The following is a 26,809-nucleotide window of genomic DNA, read 5'->3' on the forward strand; positions in this document are numbered from 1 at the left end:
GATTTAGCACCTTGTTACTGCACCTCCCACAACATGACATGTTTGAATTGCTCTAAAGTCAGAGCAGACCAAGAACATAAAGGAACTGCAGAATAGGTTAAGTTCATGCCTACATACAAAGAAAACAACCCGGATACAAGTTTCTGGGAGTGTCTGTCTCTGAGCCCCGTCCACTGAAACAAAGTTTCCATAAGAACAAGGGTTTAAGATTAAACAACTTTAGTACCAAAGGAAGGCAGAGAACACAGCCAGCTGTCCAGTGTATCTGGCAAAAGGTCAGATCAAGGGGGAAACCCGGAGAGCTGTTTACTCCAAAAGTATCAAGGATGGATAAATCCAGGATTTTCTTGACCACTGCAAGGAGCTCTGCTGGAGAGAAATATTGGAAACCTCTTCCACTCATCAGGGATATAATCAACACACCAAAATGCTGCTGGAAGTCTGAGGCTATCAGAGATACTCCTGGACAGAATCCTGGACAGCTCACTAGGTGTGCCGAGAAAACATGTGTACCAGGATGAAAGAAGAAAGCACAAGGAAGAATAGTGAAATTACTTCTTTGGGGGCGAGGTGGGGGTCGGAGAGGAAGGAGGCTGGGGATGTATGTATCTATGGGAATCCAGGACAGATAATCTGGGAGTTTGTTGATCACTCTAAGGAGCTCTGCTGGAGACAGACAATGCTAGACCAGGGGTCCCACTAGGGGGCAATAGAGTCCTATAGCTAAGGGCAGGGGTTCCATCTACCTCAGCTGGTTTCAACCTCAGTTTGTCCAGTTTGCAAAGGTGACCTCAAAACCTTTCTTTCTCGGGCTCTAACTTTTTTGGGCTCTAAGTTCTTCATCTGTAAATGGAAAAATTATAGTAGTATGGATAATATATTGATCGAGATAATAATAGTTGTGGAACATATGTGTAAATAGTATTATTTGGTGATCTAACTTACCATTTATGTGACTAAGGGAAGGGATGGCCTTGCACATGTGCACTGGACGGCTGCAGGGCCAAGAGTAACTGGCATGTAGGAATTCACCGAGGGAAGCTTGGCCAGTGTTACTCACCAAGGTGAGTTGAGATAGGACTTGCAAGGGGAGTGAGGATTGGGGTAGAGGAGGGAGGAATCACCTGTTTCTCTAGTTTTTTATCTAGTCCATTTAAAAAATATTTAAATGTGGTAAATAAAATTTCTATCCGAGCATTTTAAGTGTAGGGCTGGGCAGCTTTAATTATATTCTTAGCATTGAAACCTGAGGCTGGAAACAGGGCCAAGTTAAAATCTTTGGTGGCTCACCCCTAGTTACCCATCTCTGCCAGCCATATCTCCCATTTCAGAGATCTGAAACCCCACAAAACAGTGCCCCATGCTAGGGGCCAAGTACTCAAGGCCTGTGGGGGGACGTCTGTCTCACACTCAAATCATGACAAGCACGGACACACAATACACGCCCGGCCCCATTGCTCCTACAGCTTTAAGGATGGCTGTTACCTTATCAATATTGCTGAAAATCCCAACAGACCAGTTCTCTCTCTGTGCCTCCAAGAGTAGTAAAAGGTAAAATCAATCACCTGGAAGAGAGCATCTTTTATTATGTAAGTGGAGACTTACAGTGCAATGAAAAGGGGTGTGTGTGTGTGTGTGTGTGTGTGTGTGTGTGTGTGTGTGTGTTTCTCACCAGTCTGCTTCCCTCATTGACAGTGCCTGCAGATATGAGTGAACCTTGCCCCACTTAGACCTCAGGCTGGTGAGTAATGTCACAAAAATAAACAGATGTAGGGATGTATCTTGGAGGTAAAGGAGGTCGGAGAATGCGGCTCTGCTTTCTCTGTTATTACATCCTGAGAACATCTCGGGGAGAGACGCTTGACTCCCCCAGAGAAAGAGCCATAACGCTATGTTGTCGGCTCCTTCTTCAAATGGCAGGATCTCTCTGTTCTGGGTGCTCATTTCTAATTGCGACTTTAGGAGCGAGCTGTCCCTCGAGAGTTCCTGGAGAAACGGACTTGATTCCTGTTCGGTTTCCTTGCTCTGATAATAGCTGCAGGAAGCACGTGTGTGAAGGCCGTTACCAGTGTGTGCTCTTAAATGTTTGTTAATGTAGTTAATGCTTAGAAAAGTCCCTAGAGGCAAGTAGTGTTAACATCACTCCCCTCATACAAGCGAGGAAACTGAGGGTCCAAAGGCCCGCCCCTCTGTGAGGAGCTAATGGAACCTGAGGTCTGCGAGGGAAGGGCACTTTTCTTTGGGGGCGTGGCCATTGGCGGAGTGCCTGTGGGTGGTGCCCCATGGGTGTCCCCACCCTCCTGAGCAAGCGGGGGCGGCACCAATGAGACCCAGGGATTGTTATTGAACAAGTAAAGAAAATGCCATGAAATGGGAGGGGGACATAGGGCGGGGATGCTAGAAGAAGCTGGAGAGAGTAAGCTGGAGATGGATGCAATCAAAATATACCATATAAACATATGACATTTACAAGGGAGAGATAACAACAGGGGCTGAAGAGACAGCTTGCCCGTTAAGAGCAGTTGCTGATCTTGGAGAGGGTCCAGTTTAAAAATAAATGCATCTTTAAAAAATTTTAAGAAGAGATGTCACTTTGAAAAATAAAGAGCAAGTGAAGAAACAGGGATGGAGGGGTTCGAAAACTCTACTGGAGTGTCTGGCTAGGGAGCACTGGAGGGACTGGCTAGGGAGCACTGGGGGGGTCTGGCTAGGGAGCACTGGAGGGTCTGGCTAGGGAGTACTGGGGGGTCTGGCTAGGGAGCACAGGGGTTTGGCTAGGGAGCACTGGGGGTGTCTGGCTAGGGAACACTGGGGGTGTCTGGCTAGGGAGCACTGGAGGGTCTGGCTAGAGAGCACTGAAGGGTCTGGCTAGGGAGCACTGGAAGGTCTGGCTAGGGAGCACTAGGGGGATCTGGCTAGGGAGCACTGGGGGGTCTGGCTAGGGAGCCCTGGGGGGTCTGGCTAGGGAGCATGGGGCTTGGGCTAAAAGCCAGGCCATAAGCATGACACCTTCATCACTGCACACATGACTTTGCTCTCCAGGAGGAGAGCATTCTGACAGTATGGCAAGGTGCAAGAACAGTATACATGACATAATTATCTGTTTATATCTTATGTGTGTAACACCCATCTTTTAAGACAATTAAAATACACGTTTCTATATATGAAAATGGTTTCTTTTAAATATCACTATCGAGGCACTGACTTTCTCAGATTTTGGTGTGATGGGGTCTTAGCTAGAATTCCTGCCCTCCCCTTTTTCTGTCTTTTTGTTTTGTTTTGAGATAGGATCTTGTGCAGCCCAGGCTGGCCTTGAACTTCTAACCCTTTTGCCTCTGCCTGCTGAGTGCTCTGATCACAGGTGAGTGCCATAGCATGCTGGGGTGTCAGGGATGAAATCAAAGGCTTGCTAGCAAACACTCTTCCCACTTAGCATCATGCCCTGTCCTGGGCCGGAAATGATATAAACACGTAGAAAAGATAATGTGTGTTTGCCTGGACTCATTTTCCCAGGGTCTTACTATGTAGCCCAAGCTTACCTTGAACTCTTTTTGATTGGTTTGGGACAGGGTATCTGTGTCTATGTTTCCCTGGCTAGCCTAGAACTTGCTATGTAGACGAGGCTGCTCTCAAACTCATCATCTTACCTCTCTCCCTCTCCCTGCGGTGCTGGAAGTTCAGCTATGCACCACTATTCCTGGCCTGACCTGCTTCGTTCTCCCAGAGTTCTCGGGATTATTAACGAGCACAATCATGCCCGCCTTGAAATAACTTTAAAAAATAATACCTTTTCTCTTAAAAAATCAGGTAGGTTGTTGTCCTTGCCAACCCAATCTTTGGATTTCTTAGCAGATGGAGGTGGAGCCCCCTTTTCCTTCCTCTAGAAGTCGAGAGTCAAGGATTAGCTAGAGTCCATCAGTTACCATCATGAATGTATTTGAACCAATGGCTGTTATACCTCTAGGTAAACTCACACATCATTTAAACTCCCCAGCGTCACAGTAATAAGGAAAAGCTGGGGCGGATTCAAAATAACATGAGCATGTGATCAAAAGGTTGGAAAGTTACAGAAATATTTAGTCTGCAGAAGAGAAGGCTGTAAGGTGTTCGGAAAATCAAGTCATCGAACAGAGGAGAGAAAGAAAACCGCACAGATACCCGAGTCACAGTGAGCGGTGGATTGGCTTTGCTGGAGGCAACTGTGTGGAACAAGAGCAAAGGAGCAAAGTCAAGGAGACTGAGGGCCAGGGGCGTAGTGATCACCAACAATAGGAGGTATCACTATTCACTATTTCACTATTCATTGTTCACTATTCACTATTTCACTATTCACTATTTACTGTTCACTATTCACTATTCGATATTTCACTCAGAGGGCTGGTCACGACACAGAGGCCAGGTGGGCACATAGGCGACCACAGAAGGTCTGTCGGTGTCAGATCCCACAATCTTATGCACACACTCTGTCCTTGGACCCCACACAGGATCTTTCTGAGTCCTTCTCAGGCTGCCCAGAGGAAAATCTAACTTACAAAGGTGGGTGTCCGCTCTGTGGGAGAGCATTCCTTAGCATCCCCAGAACAACAAAACAACACACAAACATCTGCTGGCTTACTTTGTCACTCTTTTGTTTCTTCTCTGCTGTTGGCTGGGTTCTTACTGCGTGACCACTCCTTTAAAGGTCCTGCATTCCAACGGAATAAGGAGTGTTTGACAAATCCAAGAATCATCTGGCTCTCAGGTTTTAATCAGTTCCACATTTTACACACACATGACATCATTGTTATATAAAGGAGACTCTCACAGAAGGCTAGCCAAGACTCTCCTGGAACACAATTCATCTCTCAACGCTTCTATACATCCGCAGGCCACAGGAATTGAGGGGTCCAGGATCCACACCAGAGGAAAGTTTGAGCTAGTACTGTAGAAAGCTGAGGGCAGTCTTGTCCAGCTGCACACACAATTTGAAGAGGGCTGTGACTGGCTAGTGTCACCAGTCAGAGCACACAGTGACGTGTGCGTGGGACCGTCACAGAGTGCCAGAGGATTGTTAAAAGCACCCTCTATTTGGAGAGCCAAGAACATAGGCACCAACTGTCAGGAAGGAAGTCAGAAAGACTGGCATTCTAACGCAGGGAACTAATAAACAAAAGGAAATGAGATTGTGTATAAGAGTTTTACAGAGAAGCAGAATGAATGGCCTGTGTGTGTGCAGTTGTGTTTGTGTGTGTGTGTGTGTGTGTGTGTGTGTGTGAGAGAGAGAGAGAGAGAGAGAGAGAGAGAGAGAGAGAGAGAGAGAGAGAGAGAATTTGAGGAATTGGCTTCAAATTCTGTGGGTTTGAGAGGTTGAGTCTGAGGCATGAGAGTTGCTGTGAGTTAGAGGCCAGCCTGGGCTGCATAGCAAGACCCTGTCTTAAATAAGTGAATAAAAAACCCAAACAACATAAACAAGCCGGGGCTGGAGTAATGGTCCAGTGGTAAAAAGCACTTGCTACTTTTGCATAGGACCAGCGTCCATATATGGAAGCTCCCAACTGAAACACCAGTTCTGACGGGAACTGATACCTTCTTCTGATCTTCCCTGGTGAATTTCAGAGCGAAGGTTCACCAGGTTCACACATGATGCATGTACATGCACATACCTGGTGCACATTCAGGCAAAACAATCGTACATATAAAAAGAAAATTAATTAATCTAAAAATAATTAAGGAAACAAGTTGGGTCTGGTGGCACACGCCTGTTATCTTAGCACGTGGGAGGTAGACAGGAGGATCCGGAGATCAAAGTCATCCTCAGCTATTCACTGATTTTTGGATGTAGCCTGGGCTTCATGAAACCCCGGGGTGGATACCGTCACAGAAACAACCCAACCGGATGTACTTGAGCAAAGACCCGACTGCTGTGGCGTCAGTGAGTGGCTCTGAAATTCACCATCGTAGTCGTGGCCAGCAGCAGCACCGTGTCAGTTGTTGCCTGGGAAGAAGGACCATAAGCTGAAGAGCTGCTTCCACCAGACTGGTCTATGGGCATGCGTGGGGGGCATTTTTTAAATTACTAATTGGTGGCGGAGTGCCAAGCCCACCCACTGCCATCTTTGGGCAGGTAGGTCTGGAATGCATAAGAAAGATGAGCAAGCCAGGGGGAGCCAGAGAGTACGGAGCCTTTGTCCATGGCTTCGGTTTCAAGCCCCCTGCATTGAACTACTGCCCAGGCTTCCCCCACCCCCGCCCCACCCCGCCTTCGCCTCATCCCCCACCCTCGCCCCATCCCCCATTCCCCCCCGCAAAGATCGGCTGTAACATGTAAGCCAAATAGTCCCTTTCCTCTGCAAGCTGCTTTGGTCAGAGTGTTTCATCATGAACACAGAGAGGCAGACTTAGACAAACATCAAGACTAAGAAGTCTGGGGGTGCCACTCACTCGCTGGGGGTCCAGAAGATGCTGAACCTCCAGGAAAGCAGAAGCCCAGCGGTCATAACTGGGTGATGCCATCGTGTGACTGAACGTTGTGCGCCCTCATTCTGTGCTAAGCCTTGCGGAGTAGAGACGCAAAGCACTCTTGCTCACGGCTGAGCCGAGGACGCGGAGGATAGCAGGGTGACTACCGCATAGCCTGCACTAACTGCTCCAGGGCCGTCCAAGGACCACAGGCGCTTAAGGAAGTAAAGTCCAGCAGATGTCGAAGTGAGCAGGGATCTCGAACTTTTTCCTTCCTAACTGGTCTAGGCCCTGGACTGCAGCCTCACAAAGAGAGAGCTCAGGGTGACTATAGAAAGTCAGAGCTATGGTGGTTGATGCCACGTTAAGGAATGTAGACGCAGGAGTACTTTGACAGACAGAGAGCTCAAGTTTGAATTTTACTCTTCCCTCCCTGTATTTTCCGTCTGTCCCTAACTAAGGCTTTGCTCAGTGTTCATTGCATAGTCAGGAAGGCATGGCATGAAGGAGCGAAGGGTCTTACAGAAATCGTTACAGGGTTAAACAGGTTACATCTCCGCTTCTAGCTGAACCACCTGCAAACAGGCTCTCTCAACTTACGTCTACTTGATCCTTACAACCCTGAAAGGTATTTGTTGTTTAAAGTCACTGCTTTAAACAGACCATTGGCTGCTTTCAGCAAGTGAGTACCACGACATACGCCTACACATGTGCATCACTCTGGGTCAGAGGCACAGGAGGGTATATAATTTAAGGTTAAAGCATGCATAAACTTCGGTCGTAAACGCTGCATGGGAGATCCAAGGCAGTAAGTTCGACTCCCTTGTTTTCTTAAAGGCGGGTTAAATTTAAACAGGCCGAGTTCACGGTTGGACAGAAAGTTAAGTCCACAGTCTTAAATGCTCGTTTGTTCACATTGCTGTGAAAACTGAAAAAAAGATTCAGTCTTTTGGGGGGGGGGGTCGAGAAATATTTTAATAAAAAATGTATTACTGTGCAGATCAGGAAGCCACAGCTGTAACTTACAGCAACCTTGGATTTCACTGACGTTCCTGCAGAAAGAGTTCTACAGACTCACCTCTGGGATGACGGAGTTTCTGCAGAAGAGCAGGGAAGACTGGATCCTGGGGGAAAGTCTCAGTTTAGTGTTTACCTGCTAGAAATTAAGGGAGAAGAAAGGCGAGATATCCAAGTGCAAACAGACCTAGACACTCAAAAATCAGAGGAAAAGACGGCTGTGCTAGACTTTCCCAGTCGTCGTAACATGTCATAAACAGGGTGGGTTGACAATGGAGAATTGTTCTTTGATGGTTATGGAGACAGAAATTCAAATCGAAGGTGCTGACAGGGTGGCACTGCCTCTGGGACCTGGTGGAGGAGATAATTCCCTGGTGTCTTCTTAGCTTCCGGTATGGCTTTCAACTCTTCATTCCGGTGCTGCCGTTGCTCACGTCTCTCTGCCTCTGCCACCACATGGCTTTCTCGAACTTTGTGGGCCTGTGACCAGCCACCCTGGTTGAAGTTCTGATCTCATCTAAACTACCTGTACCTGCCGCAGCCCCAGTTCCATAGTGGGCTACTTTCCAAGGCATTGGGTCATGTCTTGCAGGTTTAAAATGTCACACTGTAGGGACACAAGATGTAGATACACGTCATTTCAGTGCGTGGGAGCCTGGGGCAGGAGGGGCAGACGTTTGAAAGCAGTCTAGGCTACATAGTGAGGATCCACTTCGAAATCAAGCACGTAGGCAAGCCAAGCAACCAAAGGCTCTGGCTCTAATCACCGATACTCTGTAGTTCTGCTTTCAACATCCGAAGTGAAACTCAGGATTTCTGTAATTTTTTTTTAATTTTGTAATTATATTTATGTACAGAAAACTTAAGTGTACATTTAACCCAGTTTAGTGGCGAGTTCTTTAGCCTTTGCCTTTTCCAGCTTAGCAATGCGAGCCACAGTCTTAGGACCCAGGACGTTGCCTCCGCAGTGACTGCGGATCTCGTGATATCTGTCATTATAATTGGTCCTAATAGCTTCCACCAGCTTAGCCAGAGCACCCCTGTCTTCCGAGTTAACCTGTGTGAAGGCAACAGTGGTGCACGTCTTCCTGTGGACCAGGTGCCCCAGCCTGGCCTTTGCCTTGATGATGCAGTAGGGCACCCCCATCTTTCGACACAAGGCAGGCAGGAAAACCACCAGCTCAATGAGGTCTACATCATGGGCAATCACCACCAACTGAGCCTTCTTGTTCTCCACCAAGGTGGTGACTGTATTGACCCCTGCTCGGAGGACAGGTGGTCTCTTAGTTGGGATGTCCCCTTTGCCAGCAGCTTTCTTCTCAGCACGGGCCAGCAGCCGTTGCTTCTTCTCCTGCTCTGTCTCTGGCTTGTACTTGTGGGCAAGCTTAAGCAGCTGAGTCGCTGTTTGCCTGTCCAGGGCCTGGGTGAACTGGTTGATGGCAGGAGGTACTTTGAGCCGCTTATAGAGGATGGCTCTTTGCCGCTGCAGCCTGATGTAGCCGGGCCGTTTGACGAAGCGCGTGAGATTCTTTTGGGCTGGATGTCCTGGCCAGTGCCGAAGTTCTTAGGCCTTTTCTCAAACAAACAATTGACCGCCTTTTTGGCCTCTTGTTTCTTGACCACGGCGGGGGCCGGGGCCACCTTCTTCCCCTCGGGGGCATCTTGCTCGGCTGGAGGAGAGAGAAAGGATTTCTGTAATTTTAATAACCGTTGCAACGCCCTTATTTTGGCACGAAGGAGGAACAAAGAGAGGACACAATAAAATGACGCACCTTTTGATCTGTAGATATTTGGGTGTGAAGAAAGTAGGCAACAATGCCTGGACCCACTTACAGACAAACTAGTTTGTATATACGAGATTCGAGATGAGAAGCCTTGACAGCCACAATATAAAAATGAAAGAGTCAATGATGATGCAAAATAAAAGCCAGTAACCAGACGGGTGTGGATACATCCGGTACCGACAGGTCGGATAAGCCTGCATGTACTGTTGAGAACGGGAGACGACAAACTTAGCTTCCAGACAGTGGGGAACACGCAGGAATGTGGCAGCCCCACAGATATGATGGGCTCTGTCTGGGCAGCTTCAAATTCTGCTCTGTGCTTTGAAGAACATAGTGATGAAGTTACACAGCAAACTTAGTTTCCTGTTCTGAAACTGAGATGGAGTTGACAAATAGATATGTGTTGCTGTAAAATTATTAAAAAAAAAAATGCTGTCTTTTATCTCGCATTAGGTCTGGCACCATAGTGCCCCAAGATATCTAGTAGATATCTTCATCATGGTCAGCAAAGCCTCTTACCTGCTCTGCTCCATCCCACATTACACTGCCGATGGCTTCTCTCTGGGCCTGGCAACAGTCTCTCTACCCATCTTGTTCCCAAGGCAGGCTGCCATCATTCCAGGCATATACATCCCAATTCTGTGGCGGCTTAGTGTCTCTGGCCACTACATACTCTCTTAAACTTAAATTGCCACATGAAAGAACGCACAACACAATAACCTCTGATGCAATCGATAAGATATAATTGCCTACCTAGACATGCAAAGCCCTATACACAACCATCCCTTAAGAATATTCATAACAACCTCATAAGCTCTTTCCCTATATGGCCCAGATGTTTGGTCTCTCTGTATCTTTGTCTCTTTCTCTCATCTGTCTGTGTCTGTGTCTGTGTCTGTGTCTGTGTCTGTGTCTGTGTCTGTGTCTGTGTCTGTCTGTCTGTCTGTCTCTCTCTTCCTCTCTCTCTCTCTCTGCCTTGCCCCCCCCCTTGCCCCCATTCTGAATTTTACCCTGCATGGGGATGCTTCCCCTTCCTTCCCCCATCTTCCTATCTGTTTGGTGATTTCTCTGGCCCTACTCCTTGGGAGAGGTGAACCTGCCCAAGAGCTGCCCCTAAATAAGCCTGACCCTTTTAACTTTCAATTTGGTATGAATTGTCTTATTTTGTAGGCAGAGAAAAATCTATTATCTTTTTTTAATTTTTTTTTTTTGGTTCTTTTTTTCGGAGCTGGGGACCGAACCCAGGGCCTTGCGCTTCCTAGGCAAGCACTCTACCACTGAGCTAAATCCCTAACCCCAAAATCTATTATCTTGGTGCCAAAGACTCAGGAGAAGTTGATCACTTAGCCTGGTGGGCTAAGCCAAGCTGGCCATTTGGAGCCACTCCTCTACCCCTGTATTTCTCTGCCTGATGCAATTGACTTTTGACTTGGTAAGCCCCTCCCTGCTACTTTCCCAGTCATTGCCTTAAAAAGTGCCAATCTTTCTTCCAGGTCCAGGACCCCAGAATCCCCTACCAAGACACAAGTTCTTGAACAAAGGCAGTCTTCGTTCTGGAGAGCCTTTGGATTTGAAGATGTCCTTTCTGAGGCTACCTCATCCCCATTGTTCTACCCCAAGCTATCTAGTAGGGTGCCACCCAGTACCGCTCTAGTCTCTCTGCTTTGTAGCTGATATTCTACCGCTCAGAGTTCTACTAGCAGGGACTTGGGTTCCAAACTTTTTATCTGGTGCGCTCTGTACACACTTCTGCTCCTGTCCAAGCTGCTGATTGGACACCCCTACGCTGTTGTTGAGGTATGTACGAATCATCTGTCTGTAAATGGTGCTGGCACTTACAGCCTGTCCACGTGGACCACTCCATTGGCTTTCTGCAGCCAGCCCGTGCTAAGTTCAGCGTGCTCTCTCTCTTCCTTCATGGACTCAGATTTTATTACAACAGCTTGGCTTCTTTCAGTGGCCAGAAATTGGCACACCTGATTTCCAAATTCCCGCTGTCACTCGGTGACAAACGATTTGCAAATATCTTATATCTAAACTCGCTCTGCTCTGTGCTTCCAAAGCCTCCCCAACTCTTAAAAATTTGTAATTTCTGATTTCTTTTCACAACAACAACAGCAACAACAACAACAAAATACTTTAGGATTTTAACTAAGGATTTGTAAGTTGCTCATTGGGTATGGGTTAAAAATCTATATACTCTGCAACAAAATTTGGCTTTAAACTTTTAACAAAAGGCTTATAATTAAAAAATCTATACATGGTTAACTGTGTATGAGATTCAACTCTTGTTTAGTGTATGTGTACATGTAAGTTGGATCCAACTCTTGATTTAAAAATATAGATAGATTCACTAGGAAAGAATTGCTTTTAAATATCAACTATGTTGGCCAACATGGCTTACAACCTGCCATGTAATGAACTCTGTTTATCTCTGTATCTCCTTTCAGATTAAGAAAGCAGCAAGTCCCAAATATTTTACATTGGTATGGACTTTTCTGTGGTGATGATAGAAATTTAAGGTTATACTTGCCACAACATACTGTATATGAGGTTCGATTCTAATTTCAAATATTCTGTATGTGATGATGTAATTATAAGAACAAAGGCCTAATTAGATTAAGAAAAGCTAATTTAAGATATCTGTCTAGCTACCTACATGTTTGTTAATTGTTCAACACAAGCTACTAAAAAATTTAGATAAACAGCAACATATGTTTAATGAATAAGGTATATTTCATAATCAAGACCTATAAAGTCTTAGGGTCTGGTGAGGTTCACAGTGGTGTTTATCTAGCTTCTTTGCCTTTTAAGCCTTAGCTGTTTGGGTAAACTAAACCACACCAAAACACATCTGCAATATTCATATTCTATAATGGTGTGTCTGGTCCCCAAGAAAAGTCCTTTTCCCAAGGACAAAAGCCCCCATTCCCTCAGGGGTTTGAAGAAACTTCCTGCTACCTAAAATTGGAGTCATTCTCCTTATTTCTAGCAGGGGGCAATTGTGATCCTTCCATTAGCATATAACTGTGGTACATATTAACCAGTCAAGGTCAATGCTGGCCACAAGGTTCCCAAAGTCCCTGTTCAAAAGCCTTACCCCAGCTCACAATTCCCCTTTCTCCTAGACAGCCTTGGCCATTAGGAATAATTTTTGTTTCCTTTTACACCCACAGAAAAAGCTATTTTGGTTTCTTTACTGTGCACATTTTCAGGATCAATAAAGTTGTTATTCCCCCTATGGACTTTATGTACGATTAAAAGTTAAATTGTTGGCCAGGTGTGGTGGCACATGCCTTTAGTCCCAGCAATCCAGAGGCAGAGGCAGGCTGATCTCTGAGTTCAGACCAAGCTTGTCCCACCTACAGAGCAAGTTTCAGGGCAGCCAGGACTGTTACCACAGAGAAGCCCTGTCTTGAAAAAAATAAAACAAAAAAGTTTGATTTTGATACTAAAAGATATTCAATTCAAAAATCATGATATTTAAGGCTCGAACCTCACAGGCCTAAACCTAAATTCCTATCCATATGATAGCTACTAAATTATTATAAACTGTTAGTGATAATTAAGAAATAGAAGCTAATAGTCACCTTATAAATTATCAAATCCTTTATTATGTCTAAAACTACATTTGTAGTCATGCTAAGTACTGATATAATTACAGGAATAAACCTTACTTACCCTCCTGTACATGTTTTCAAGATTAAGCCTAGGATGAAAACTAGAATCAAGCAAAATGTGTTCATTCAAATAAACTTTAGATAGATAGATTGTGCTTAAACACTTCAGAGGTCTATAGCGTATGGTATTTAAAATGTTTAATAAAAACTTTTTTTTTTTTTGGTGCTAGACATGCTAGCTCCTGATAGTACCCCTAATCTCCTCAAAAGAAGAATGGGCACCTGAAACTTGCTTTACATGAGGCAAATCTGACCACTGGGCTGTAAACGTGCTTCAACTGCTGACAGCACACTGTCCAAACTGTGAACAGGCAGGACACTGGGAAGTTGACTGTTCCACTTTACCTAGACGAAGGTAGGATAGCTTCCCTCCCCCAGATTCCTGCTTCATAGAAAAGTCTGTCAGATCTTCTGGGCCTGGTGGCTGAAGGTAGATGTCCCACCCACTACAGAGGAACCTTTGGTGACAGATTGTCCAGGTAGTGGTAAGTCTCTGCCATTTTTATAGACTCAGAAGCAGGTTGGTCTTCACTTCCTGCTTACTCAGGTGAATTTATCCTTCTCAGGTCTCTGATGCGTGGGAAGACTAAACTCTCAAAAGACTGATTAGTTTAACAGCAGAAATCCAAGGTTTCAGTTGCTTTTTCTTCATATGTAAAAATCAAGCCACAGGCCTCATTCTCCTATAGCTGCCACCACTATGTCTAGACACAGTTTACCAGACTCAGAAAACAGGTTCCAAAGTAACTTTTTATTATTCCTTTATCTAAAGGAGCTCTCTTTACAGTGACTGCTCTCAGTCATCAACCACCTATGTCTTGTGAATAACTGGATAGGAAAAGTGTAAAGTTTATGTAAGTTTTGAGGATGGGAAAGTTTCTGGTGTGAAGAGCTAAGAAAGTGTTTCAAGGTTGGCAAATGCAAGTTACGTGGGAAGCTTAAATGGTGATACATTTCCCAAGCTTCTACTCTGATACAAAGTTGTGACTGTGTGGTTTTCAGTACAAATTATAAACAATGGGAATGCTAACATGTCTAAAGCTTATCTTGTTTTGTAAATTTAAAAGATTTTTGCAAGCTTCAGGCAATAGATTTAGATCAGAGGCTCACAGGTCAAATGGACTCCAGATAAACACTGTACATCAAAACCTGTTTCTCCACCAGCCTTTTCTAGAGGGTGGGATCCCTTTCCTTCTAACTGCCAAGACCATGGGTCTAAAAGTTTCAAGTAGGGGTTGGGGATTTAGCTCAGTGGTAGAGCGCTTGCCTAGTAAGTGCAAGGCCCTGGGTTCGGTCCTCAGCTCCAAAAAAAAAAAAAAAAAAAGACAAAATAAAAGTTTCAAGTATACACCTAAGAAAAAAATTTTCCACCAAACTCCTTAACTTTATCTCCTATCTCTAACATATATCTGTTACAGAAGATTTTTCTAATCAATCAAAGACTGCAAACTGCTCCAACTGCTCCCTTCACATCTCTAGCCCCAGATGTTTCTGCAGAGCCTGGACAAGTGAAACAGTCTGCTCTTCCTGGACTTGGTCAACATTCTAGTTTTTTGGCCCTCAATACTGATGCCCCAGTGTCAGCAGGAAGTAATCATAGATGAATATAGGTAATCCTATATTCATTTTTAATCAACATGTAGCAAGGAGGTTGGGTTTCAGAACCGGGACAAGTAGCTGAGATGCCTGTGTAACATATCAAAACAGACCTGGCCTCAAGGCTCTCCCAGCAGTCTTCAGTCTTCAGTCCCTACCTATTACAGGGTATGACTGGCATACCCGCCCTCTACCCTGAACTCTCCAGCCCAGGGGCTGGGCTTTCCTTCCCCCAAGAGGCTCTTCCCTATATAATTCAGACAATTTGCTCTCTGTCTCTCTATCTCTCTATCTCTTTTTTTGTCTCTCTTCCCCCTCTGTCTGTCTCTCTGTCTCTGTCTCTGTCTCTCTCTTGGCATTTCTCCCTTGCTGCATGGGCTTGCGCTCTCTCTCTCTCTCTCTCTCTCTCTCTCTCTCTCTCTCTCTCTCTCTCTCTCCCTTCTCTCCTCTGTCTCCCAGTCTGCATGGTCCTGCTTTTAGGGACCAGTGATTTCACCCAAGGGCAAATAAACTTGCCCTATTTTACTCTCAAAAAAAAAAAAAGAATATTCATAACAACGTGTAAATGTGCAGAGAGGAATCTAAACATCTGCCTCCATGTTCTCCCAGTGGCTTCTTTTACCTCCTCTAGTCTCCTCTTCTAAAACTTTTCTCCCACCCATCCTTCCTTCTCGTTCAATGACAGGCCTCGTTCTATCTTGTACCTGCCTTCGCCTGTATGACATCCCACAGATATGAGTAAGGTACCTAAGGGAAACTGTCCCTGCTGCTAGGCAGCTGTGTCGCCGATGGCCGGAATGTCCCTGTATGGTGCATCTAATAAGTATATCAAAAATCAAGGTTGGGGTCAGAGAGATGGCTCAGCAGATAAGAGCTCTTGCTCCTTCCTGGTTTGACTCCCAGCACTCACATGGTGGCTCACAAAATCCGGTTCAAGGGATCTGATGCCACCTTCTGACCTCTACAGGCAGCAGACACACAAGATGCACAAAGAGATACACAGGCAGAACATGCATGCATATAAAATAAAAATAAATCTAAATAAAAAAAATAAAGTGCCACACAGGTATACTAACATTCCCACTGTTAGACAAATGACCTTGTCTTCATTATAACATTATTTCCAGTACAGTGTTGATCTTCCCACCCAGCCTCTTTTGGGTTTTCTGTGATAATCATGAGAAGAAATAGCCTAAACAGGAGATCTGGTTCGTCGTGATGTGGAGGAAGAGTCACCTGATCTCATCAGTATGCCACTTGCCTGGTAAGTGTAATAACGTTTTAAAAAGTCTACACTACAGACCCCAGGGTGCTGTCTCCCTCTTCCTTTGGGATTAGCCCATGCTATTCTTTCAAGTGTGTGATTTTTCTCTAATAAATTGCTAAGAAGATGAGACCCGAGGTGACACCTGTCACACCTTCACCGGTACAGAAGCCCACTATATGTGTGCGCGTGGGTTCCATTTCTAGAACTTAAAAAGGACCCTGGAGACCACATCCTTGCAGTGTGGTGGGAAACAGGTGAAATGGAAAGTAAAGGGGGCTCCAGGAAAGCGGTGTGAGGGAAAAGGTCAGATTACACTCATGTTCCCTTAAACACACCAACACCATAGCATCCGCATGTAATTCTTTCGGCTCGTAATTGTGTTGTTCCTTTACAGACTCCTAAAAGGCGTGTTCAGGGTGCTACAGCAGATGGTCTTGTCCTCTGTTGGGTCTTAGCATTTTCCCCGATTAAGACTCATAGCCTTGGGCTTGCCCTGCCCCAGAGCCTCATATGCCTTGAAAGAAGGGAACGGCCACAGTATGGAACCCAGACCTCAAACTATGGGAGTCAGTGGATAAATACTCCTACCCTCTTGCTTTGGGACAGACTTGCCCCCAAAGCCCTGGGGCTCAGTGAGATTATGCTCTGGTTTCCCACAGGGCTAGTTTGTTATCATAATTCATCTCAGTGAACTCCCTGTCCTTCCATTGATGAAGTCTCCTAGGACCACTTCCCAGACAAAATGGTCTCAAGAGTCTTTGGGAGATCCAGACTGAAACAGAAGGCAAAACTTAATGAGGCTTAACTCTGTTGAAAGGGATACCAAATTGCATTTTATTATTTTTTGCAGTAATCGTTCTACTGCCCAGAAACCCTTTCCCCCTAAACCTTTCCGTATGTGCACTGGAAATAATCTAATACATTTTGTGTTTGTCTCATTGTGTGGTCTGGGTAGCCTCAAACTGGATTTGTAGAACAGGCTGGCCTTAACCTCACAGGGTCACTGCTGGTACCAAGCCTGTGACAGTCTGAATTTCTTGAGACAGGGTTCCTCTGTGTAATAGTCCTGGTTTTCCTGGAACTTGGCTTTGTAGACCAGGCTGGCCTTGAACTCTCAGAGAACCACCTGCTTCTGCGCCCCACGTGGGAGTGCTGGGACTAAAGGTGTGTGCCACCTAAGATAGGTGCATGGCCTGTGACAGGTATTTCAAAAGAAGGTCTAATGAAGATTTTTAGCTAAGTCCACTTTTTTTTTTTTTTTTTTGTAGATTAAAACATAACCCAGAAACATAAGCTAACTTGTCAAATCCTTTGTGAGCGGATTATCTAGCCTGCTATTATAAATACATTTTTAGGTCTAGATTGCATTACGTTTTAAGGAAGCCTTAAGATTAACCATGTATACCACTGGAGAGATGACTGAGCCTTGAAGAACACTGCCTGTTGTTTCTGAAGTCCTAGCATCTACATGGGTCGCTCACAACTATCTGTAATTCCAGTTCCAGAGGATCTGTTGTCCTCTGCTTGTCTCTCTTGGCACTAGGTACACACATGGTGCCCATACATACATACATGCATATATACATACATACATACATACATAGCCTCATACATGTTAAATAAAAATGAGCCTTTAAAAATAATACTGTTCCTTGGGGCTGGAGAGATGGCTCAGTGGTAAGAGCAACAACTGCTCTTCCAGAGGTCCTGAGTTCAATTCCTGGCAACCACATGGTGGCTTACAACCATCTATGGGATCTGGTGTGTCTGAAGACAGCTACAGTGTACTTGTATACATAAATTAAATACATAAATCTTAAAAAAATAATACTACTGTTCCAAGCTGCTGTTCTCAGAACTAGCCTTATCTACTACAGATAAGAGCTGTGAAGAAATCTCTCAGAATGATTAAACTTGTTGAAAATGTTAAAAGTGTTCAATAATATTTACCCTACTTGCAACTTAATATCTTTGCCTAACACTTCTGACATAGGTGAAATATATGTCTAATTATCCCATATTTTGGTATCACTATTTATACTTTTTTATTCTAAAAACAAAATTATGCACGAGTTTCACAGAGTAGTTATTTTAAAACAACAGGATTGGAAATGCTTTATTTCTGGTGTAGAATAAGACGATGAAACCTCTTTTCACAAAATAGTCTTTAATTCAGGAGCTTGTCTTGTTAAAGGCACTGAAAACATTCGATGCCATGTGGGTTCTCAGTGAGACTTTTGGTGACTTGCACACTGGCTGCTGCCTGTTTTCTGTGTTTACAAATCCACGTGGTGACCAGAACTGCTGCCCGGATGTTGCACAATGATACTGGAAGAGGAAAAAAGTGATTCCTGTGGAATAATTTTCAAGAGTTTCAAGTTTTGACAACTACATTGTTGGTATATTTCCACTCAATGTTTTGATTCCCCATGAGACATACATTTGTGACGATCAAGTTTTCATGATGATACCAGTCACTGTGTGCACTACCACAAAACTTCTGGCTGCAGCTCATCTCATAGCTGACTTTCTTCAGACTACTTCACACCTCCCAAACATACCAGTGTTCAACAGAATGAGGAATTTACTTCATTTCCTCTTATTAGATAATAACCTTTTATAATTGACATTAGTTTACCATAAATGGTTATTATCTATAACATATAGGACTTAAGTAGACTAGACTAAATTTCAAAACAATAACTTAAGAGACAATGACTTTGAAGCTTCCCCTAAATCTATATAAACTATCCCTGTCACCTCCATGTATTTTAGGGTAATTTCTTAAGATGAATCAGGAAAAAATTGTCAAATTCAACCATTCAGCTTTGACAGCAGGGACTTTCCTAGGCAAACCATTTTAAGGAAGAATGTTTTAACGTCTGGGTCAATAGCCTGTGGGGATTCCCAGTGCACTTCTCCTTTTAGTTTTTTGTGATACGTTTTGGATGAAGTATGTGATGAAGCTCAACCAGAGCAGGTCTGGAACTGGAAAGCAAGCATTTAGATTAAATAGGCATTTCTCCACCATTAAATGTCAAAGTTTAAATGGTAGCTTCTAGATTAGTTGCAACTAGGGATCTGCCTTAACATGTACTTGTTTGCCTTGCAGTTCCAGCTGTTTTATCAGGTGCTGGTTAACTGGAAAACCTTACTACTCAAGGGTGAAAAAGAATGGGAAAAGAAAATGTTTCCGCATTACTACAAAAATCTTCCGGGTCTTCTGAACACCCTTCTGTGCTCCTAGGGACCCCATAGAGAACCAGTCTTATGTGGGCTACAGATTTTGTGGGAATCAGCTCCTGCGAACAACACAAGGCCTCGGAAAATAATTTTCCTGCGAAACTGAACTCAACTGGATGAACATAAAGTTAAATGTATTTTATGCTTTTGAACCAGCTTTTAAAAAGGCTAAATTGCATAAAAACCGCTCACACCTTTACGTTTTGGAATAACGTGAATACTCTAACCTACTGTAAAGACGTGTTGTATTTTACTAGTCTAAACCCAGATTTAGAATGCGGGCCAAACCTTACAAACTCTCAATATTTCCTGAAAGCATTCCGTCCACACTTGGCATGTTCTTTCTGTTTGCCTATAAACGTATTCTTAAACTTTTTTTTCTACTAGCCATCTTTTCCACCCTCACCCCTACGACCTCCTGAGCTTGGTGGGTCAGCGGAAGCACAGACAGTTCACTGAGCTCCGAAGTCCGCTCAGAAGTACCAAGCATGCGTGGAAACCGCGGCCGCCTCGCCCCGTGAAAGGTCAGAGGTCTCGAGAAAGGCCTGGTATTCCACTGCGGAAGAACTGGCTCTCCTCGCGGCGCTCCAAGCCGTGAGGTTCTGCACTGAGAGTTCTGGCACCTACCATCCTCGTTCCCAAACCCGCCCGAACTACCGGAAGAAGCGGACGTCCGGCTCTCCCGCACCAACGCACTTCCTCTCCCGGCAGGAAGAGGCGGGCTCTGGCCGAGCGTGCTCGCCTCACAGGCCGCGCATGCGCCTTCTTCCTGGAGGCTCCGGAGCGCCTCGCCGGCGGACTTCGCTCGCTGGTTGACAGTGCGCCTGCGCGGTCGCTGGGGGCTCTCCACCTCCGCCTCCCCTCCCCCTGACGCCCCGCGGGGGCTCCGGGCCCGGCGGGACCATGTTCACCAGCACCGGCTCCAGTGGGCTTTGTGAGTACCGGTTCCCTCATCCTTGGGGCGTCCTTCGCTCCATTCTGAACACTTCCCGGACCCGGCTTGGGGCAGCGGGGACTCGGTTTTGCAGGAGGCTGGGGGCCCTTGCCTTCCGCGCCCGAGCCTTGTCAGTTCTTGCTCTTAGGGGGCAGCGGGCGCCGCCCCCACCGCAGCCCTGAGGGCCGAGGAGGGCGCCACGTCCATTCCTTGCCGGGCGCCTCCCGTACGGTGCGCAGCAGCTCCTGCCCTGTTGCAGGTGGGCTGGGCAGTTAGGGTCGGGCCGGGTGCCCCGCTCATCTCGTGGCCCGGGCCCACGCACGCACTTGACGGCCCGAGTGCTGGGCTGGAAGATGTCCCCGTGGGGAGGACGCTGGAATCCTGCCCAGTTCCCTGTCCCCCTTCATTCATACAGGCTTTTTGGGACCCACCTGATTCCTGGAACGTGTGAATTTCATCCTCCGCTCCAGAATCTGCCCCCTCAATTTTGAGTTCCACGTACTTCTTAACCGTTGTCCCTGAAGAGTTTTTGCGAGCTGAAAAACTAAGCGCTTTCAAGCGAAGTTAGGAAGTCATTTGGCAAGAATATGCAAGCTTTGCTTCTGGATGCCGCTGCACTCTACAGGAGTGTGGGCGGTGGTCAGCAGGTAGAGGGCGGAGAAGTTTATTCAGTCTCCAAGCAACTTTTTCCCACGGCGTTATGTTGAGTTGCCTTTAGAGAGTGGACTCTTCACTAAACAGTGTTGGGATTAGGCACTGATACACGACCAATAGCAAACTGTTTAAACAAGCTGCAATTCGCAGTTTCTTACCACTGTCGGTATTTCCCTTCTCTGCTTGTGAAGTTGATGTTGCTAGAGCACAGAAGTATCTGGCGTCTCCAGATGGTACATTCTGTTGTGAACGTCATGAGCCTTACGGAGAACACTCCTGTTACATAGTCTGAGAGTGAATAACTGTCAGAGCCAGCGACGTAATTTTAAATCATCCGCACCCCTCACTACCTCAGGCTTTGAAATATGTTTAATGTTGTTAATGCTCTCCATGTTTAATAGCTAATTCAGGTTATGGAGTCTTTGATGCATTGGCCCCAGAATCCATCAGAGCTACTAGTGAGTTGGTCTTCAAACTACTGTTTGGTTGAATAGCGTAGTGTGTCTTTCTTAGGGCTACAGTATGTGGGTGGATCTGACTAACAGTAGATATCTTCGATTTTAGTTGTTCTCAGCATATTGAGGCATCCTTTTGCCTCAAAAATAAATGTAAAAGCTAAAAAGCAAGAGTCTGGGAACATGGCTTGACCTGCAGGCATGAATATCTGAGTTCTAATTCCCAGTAACCATGTAAATAGTCAAGGCATTGCAGTGTGTGTCTGTAACTCACCAATGAGAGGTGGAAGCAGGAGATTCCCCAGGGCCTTGCTGGCCAGCCAGTTTTCTGTGTCAAAAAAAGAAAAATGGAGTGACTGAGAAATACATCCCAATATCATCGTACACACAGGTATACACATGCACAGTGAGGGAGAGACTTGGCTGTTGAGATGATTTGCTGGCACAAGCATTAGTATTTGAACTGGTTGTTTGAGAGGCGAGGGGTTGTTAGGCCTAATGGGCTGAGCATGGGAGGGCAAAGATGGACAAGGAGCCAGAGCTAAATAAAGAACTAGGGTCTTGTTGATGGCCAGAGTGAACAGTCCTGAGGTGAGATCATGAGGGCTGTGGAAGGCTTGACCAGAACTGGGACCTTCTGAGGTCTGCAGAGGGAGAAGCAGAGGAGCTGGGGAAGCAGATTGAAGAGTGGCTGAGGAAGAGTGCATGTGCATGCATGTGTGTGTCTGTGTGTGTGTGTGTTTATGCCTGTATGCTTGTGTATGTGCACACGTGTGAATGTGTGCCAAGGAAAAAATTGCAGGGTAGGAGCAGTTAGTAGACAAACACCGCCAAGATTCAAAACAAAGTCTGAAAAGTGACCTTTTTGGGGGGAGGGATCATACCCAGAACTTTTCCAGAACAGTTCTTCCAGTTGTCATAGAGACAGTTATGGTGACCAAGGAGTGAGTGGGATGAGGAAGTGAGGGTGAATTGGAGATGCCATTCAGGAATGTGGATCATCAGGGGCAGACTGGAGAGCTGCACTGTGAGGTGGTCACAGTCACGGGGAGAAGTCAAGTCTGGAGAGATGTCAGTTATTAACACGGTTGGAGGAGACCCAGTGGTGAACGTGAGCTTAGAGAGTTAGGAATAAATGAAACACCAAGTCCTTAGTACAGGAAGAAATGACAAAGTCTAGGACCTGTGTGAGTCTGCTTCTCACTGCGGGAAGAAGATGGGAGGTGGTTCTCCGCAGTGGAGCACACGTTTCCAAATGCTGCTCGCCCCAACAGAAAACAACCAGCCAGCATCCCAGATGCCTTTCTGGGTCCCATCTCTAGACTGATCTTCAGAAAGGCTAATTTGGGTACCAGAAATCTGGGCTTTCTTTTCTTCCTTCTGTGTGTTCTGAAATCTGTCTTTTTAAAGGCTCTCCATGAGAGTCAGTGGAACAAACATCAAGGCAGGAGACTGGCCCACAGGAAGGGCCAGAGAACGGCCAGTCTTGTGGGGAGATGCCCAAGGCCTGATTAAGATGGTAACATTGAGAACAGGCAGTGTCCCAGTTTGCTTTGCATTGCTGTGATAACGATACCAGCTTGGGGTTTATTTCCCTTTTAGTTTACAGTCCATATGGCAGGAGGCTAGGACAAGCACCCAAGTCAGGAACCTATAGCAGAAAGTGAAGCAGAGGCCATGGAAAAGTGCTGCTTACTGACTTGATGCCCATGGCTTGCTCAGCTACCTTTCTTTTACAACTCAGGACTACCACCCACAATGGGATGGGCTCTCCAATGTCAACCATCAATCATTAATGAGGAAAATGCCCTGCAGACATGCCCACAAGCAAATCTTTAATTGAGACTCCCTCTTCCTACTTTTGTCTATAGTTATATCGAGTTGTTGGAAACTAACCGGTATAAACAGCATAGGGAGGAATTGAAAGGTTTGAGGCAGGCAGCGTGTGTTAGTCAAGCATTTTATATTGAGGGGAGGTGATGGATTTCTGGCAAGGGCAGCTGGTTATATCATGGTGTTACGGTTCACTAAAGTAGGGAATACAGAGAAAGAGAAGCTCATTTCTTTGGAGTATGAGGTGTCTGCAGAGCCCCGTTGGGGAAATGCAGGGAGCACTCAGGGAGTGAGCATGAAGCAGAGGTGAGGACAGGAACAGCAGTGACTGGCAGTAGAGACCGAGGGTAGAGCTGTTGGCCATTTGTGCAGGGTGGTGAGGAGGGCTTGCAGAACAGGCGGTGGCGGACATCTTGCCTCTGGCCCAGTTGGACCTTCTGTCTTCAGTGAAAATGCTTCAGCATCTTCATGCTGTCCCTTTGTAATGAGTTTCCGTCCACAGACTGGGGTCCTCCTGGTGTATCAGCCCTGTCTGGCACCTCTCTCCTCCATGGCCAGTCTAGATCCCTAGTTAAGTGTGCCATTTGCATTTTCGTCTAGACTCAGCCACTGCTATTCCTGGCTTGCTGTGTGTGTTGATTAAGACTCCAATCATGTGTTAATTTTGGTCTCTGATCCAAGCTGAGCCATAGGCACAGGTTTTCTGTTAAGTTTCTTGGATTTGGACATCACTGTGTGCTATTTCTATTTTATCTCTAGCTTCAAGATTGTTCCACAACTCACACTCAGACAGACAAACAAAACAAAACAATACAAAAAGGGGCTGGAGAGATGGCTCATGGTTAAGAGCATTCACTGCTTTTCCGAAGGTCCTGAGTTCAAGTCCCAGCACCCACATGGCAGCTCACAACTCTCTGATGCCCTCTTCTGGTGTGCAGATATACACTCAGACAAAAGTATCTGTATATATTAAATAAGTAAGTATGTAAATAAATCTTAAAGAAAAACAGTACAAAGAATGCAGGCTATTGTCTGGACACTTAGCTGCTTTCCTGCTTGTTTCTGTTTGCCCTCCACTGTGCTCTCCCTGGGTACTCTCTGTGCTCTCCCACTCTAGCCAAGGCTGTCATTGTTACTTTTTTAGCTCTCTTCTGGCAGAGCAAGCCTGGCACTTGGCTGAGCTGATGTTTTGTCCCGTGGATGTATCAGAGTCTCTTTGGAGACTTCCAGAGCTGGGAGCCTCTCACTTGCCGCTCCCTTGACCTGGGTATGTATCTTTGCATGGTGAAACAAACCATCTGTCCTTCAGATCCCACACGATAGAGAGGACAATGGGATTGCTGTAGTAGAACTCCCTAGAAGTTTGCCCTGCTAAATGTTTGGTCAACGTGAGTGTTGCCTGGTCTCTACTAAGCTCTTTCTTGCAAATATGGAGGCATATATCTCTATTGACTTATGTGTGCCCGCCCAGCTCTCAGAGCACTCCCTCTCAGGGGCACTTCATGGAAGCCTGTCTTCATGTCTCTCTGCCTTCCACCACCTTGAGCTCTCTGAGGTTGTCGTCTATTTGATGGGACCAGCTGTGATGAGGCTGTTTCACTAGACTGCCAGCTCTGTTGTGGACAAAGCAACCAGTGTCATGTGACATCAAATGGTGCTGTCCCCTTTCCTTTCAGATTTTTCAGATCCTATTTTTTTTCTTTTTTTTCTTTTTTTTTTTTTTTCCGGAGCTGGGGACCGAACCCAGGGCCTTGCGAGTGCTAGGCAAGTGCTCTACCACTGAGCTAAATTCCCAACCCCTTCAGATCCTATTTTATGTGTATTTTTTTTTTTTTTGGCTTGTGTATATGTGTGATTTGCATGCCTGGTACCTGTGGAGTTGAGACAAGGGCATTGAATTCCTTGGAGTTACGGAGGGTTATGAACCACTACAGGGGTGCTGGGAACCAAACCATGGTTCTTCTGTAAGAGGAGCAAGTATATTCACCTGCTGAGCCACATCTCCATCACCTCGAATGGTGCTGCTTCTTGTGGTTGTTGCTGTCTTTCCTTTCTTTTTCCTTTTTAGACATCATCTCATTCGGCTCAGACAGGCTTCAGAATCACGAAGTCTCTGCCCAGCCTCCCCAGTGCTGAGGCTGCAAGTGTGAGTTGCTACACCAGCTTTAGTCCTCTTCTTAGTGGGATAGTCTTGGGTTACACACACACACACACACACACACACACACACACACACACACACACCATCTCTTCATTTCCCTTGAATACATCTACTTAGTGTCTTTTATATCTACCGAAGGTTTGAGATGTGGAGACTCATACCCGTGAGGCATTAAGGACAAAACCTGCATTCTTTGAGGTAACAAGTTGCGTTGGTTGATTTTTGTCAACTCGACACAATCCTGGAGTCATTTGAGAAGAACCTTAACTGAGAATGTGCTTTCGCTGAGATCGCCTGTAGGCAAGTCCTTGAGGCATTTTCTTGGCTAGTGATTGATGACGGATCACCCAACACACTGGGTGGTTGCCACCCCTGGGCAGGTAGTTCTGGGTTCTGTAAGAAAGCTGGCTGAACGAGCCGTGGAGAGCAAACGAGTAAGCAGCACCCCTCCATGATGTTTATATCAGCTCCTACCTCCATGTTCCTGTCCTGACATCCTGGATATCTTCACTGTTGCCTGAGGTCTCAGCTTCTGGCCATCCAGCCTCCCTCCCCCTCTGAGAATCCACTGGTCGTGATCACAGGCTGATCATGCTGTTACAGGAGGAGAAGTGGAGCCTGAGTGGCAATTGCCCGCAGTGGGATGGGCTTTCTTACCTCATTCCTAAGAAAATGCTTCACAAAGCTGGGCATAGGAGCGCACACCTTTATTTTTAGCACTCAGAAGTCAGAGGCAGGTCAGTCTCTGAGTTTCAGGCTAGCTTGGTCTACATAGAGAGTTCCAGGACAGCCAGTGTCACACAGAGAAACCCTGTCTCAAAAACCAAGGAGGGAGATAGGGAGGAAGGGAGGGAGGGAGATACCTTACAGATATTCCCAATGCATACAGGCTAATCCACTGGAGGCAATTCCTCAGCTCACAGCCCCTCTTCCTGGTGTGTCCAGCTAACAACTGAGCATGGCATGAAGTGCCCACTAAGATACCAAAATACAAGGCTGCCTCACAAGGGGAGAACCACACAAAAATACAGACTATACCTAAGTGCCTACAAGTCCAAACTAGGAAAGGGGAAGAAAAATTTCCCACCTGTGAACAAACACTGAACGTTAGCACTGACCTGGGTACTTGTTACTTTAAAAAGAGCCTCTGTGTCATGGCATCTGTTAGCTAAGACTACAAGCAAATCAACAAACATTGGTGTTTTACTCCTACTGAACTAAATTCTGAGGACCCAGAAGAGTGACTGGCCCACAGAAATGTTCTTTAAATATCTACCTGTTGAACTAGTAGACAGAAAAGTGTAGGGGAACCGTAAGCCTAACTGTTGATGACAGGCACAGTGTGCAATCACTTTTCCCTTAGTTAGGATCACTATTACCGTGAGGAAACACCATGACCAAAGCAACGTGGGGAGGAAAGGGTTTATTCAGCTCATGCTTCCACATCATGTCCAGGGTTTGGATACACTTCAGTCCTCACTCTTGCTCTGGGTCTGTCCCCACAGCTCCATGGCTCCCTGGCCCCACAGGTGGTGCCATACCATGGAGGTGAGCCTGAACTATACAAAAGATGGCTGCATATGAGCCTGAGAGAAGCCCAGTTACCGGAGTCTCCCCTGTAGTTTCTGCCTGCACTTCCCTCAGTGATAGCTGTAACCTGTAACCAGATTAACCCCTATGAGTCCAAGCTGGTTTTGGTTATGTTGTTTATCACAGCAGCAGGAAGTAGATGAGAATTGCTCAGCTC

General features: G+C 45.9%; 1 protein-coding gene across 2 annotated transcripts in view; it reads left to right on the forward strand.

Moving 5' to 3' along the window:
• The first annotated feature begins 19,803 nt into the window (after positions 1 to 19,803).
• Positions 19,804 to 26,809, forward strand: part of Ubac2 (UBA domain containing 2) — a 147,660-nt gene continuing 140,654 nt past the window's right edge. The window contains exon 1 of one of the 2 annotated variants that reach the window (NM_001034937.2): positions 19,804 to 19,959. In NM_001034937.2, coding sequence (NP_001030109.2) covers positions 19,929 to 19,959 — 31 coding nt within the window. In that variant the 5' untranslated portion in view covers positions 19,804 to 19,928. The remainder of the gene's footprint in view (positions 19,960 to 26,809) is intronic. The other variant, XM_006252509.5, reaches the window with a different exon arrangement.

Source organism: Rattus norvegicus, chromosome 15, assembly GCF_036323735.1.
Source record: "Rattus norvegicus strain BN/NHsdMcwi chromosome 15, GRCr8, whole genome shotgun sequence".
NCBI classification, from domain to species: Eukaryota; Metazoa; Chordata; class Mammalia; order Rodentia; family Muridae; genus Rattus; species Rattus norvegicus.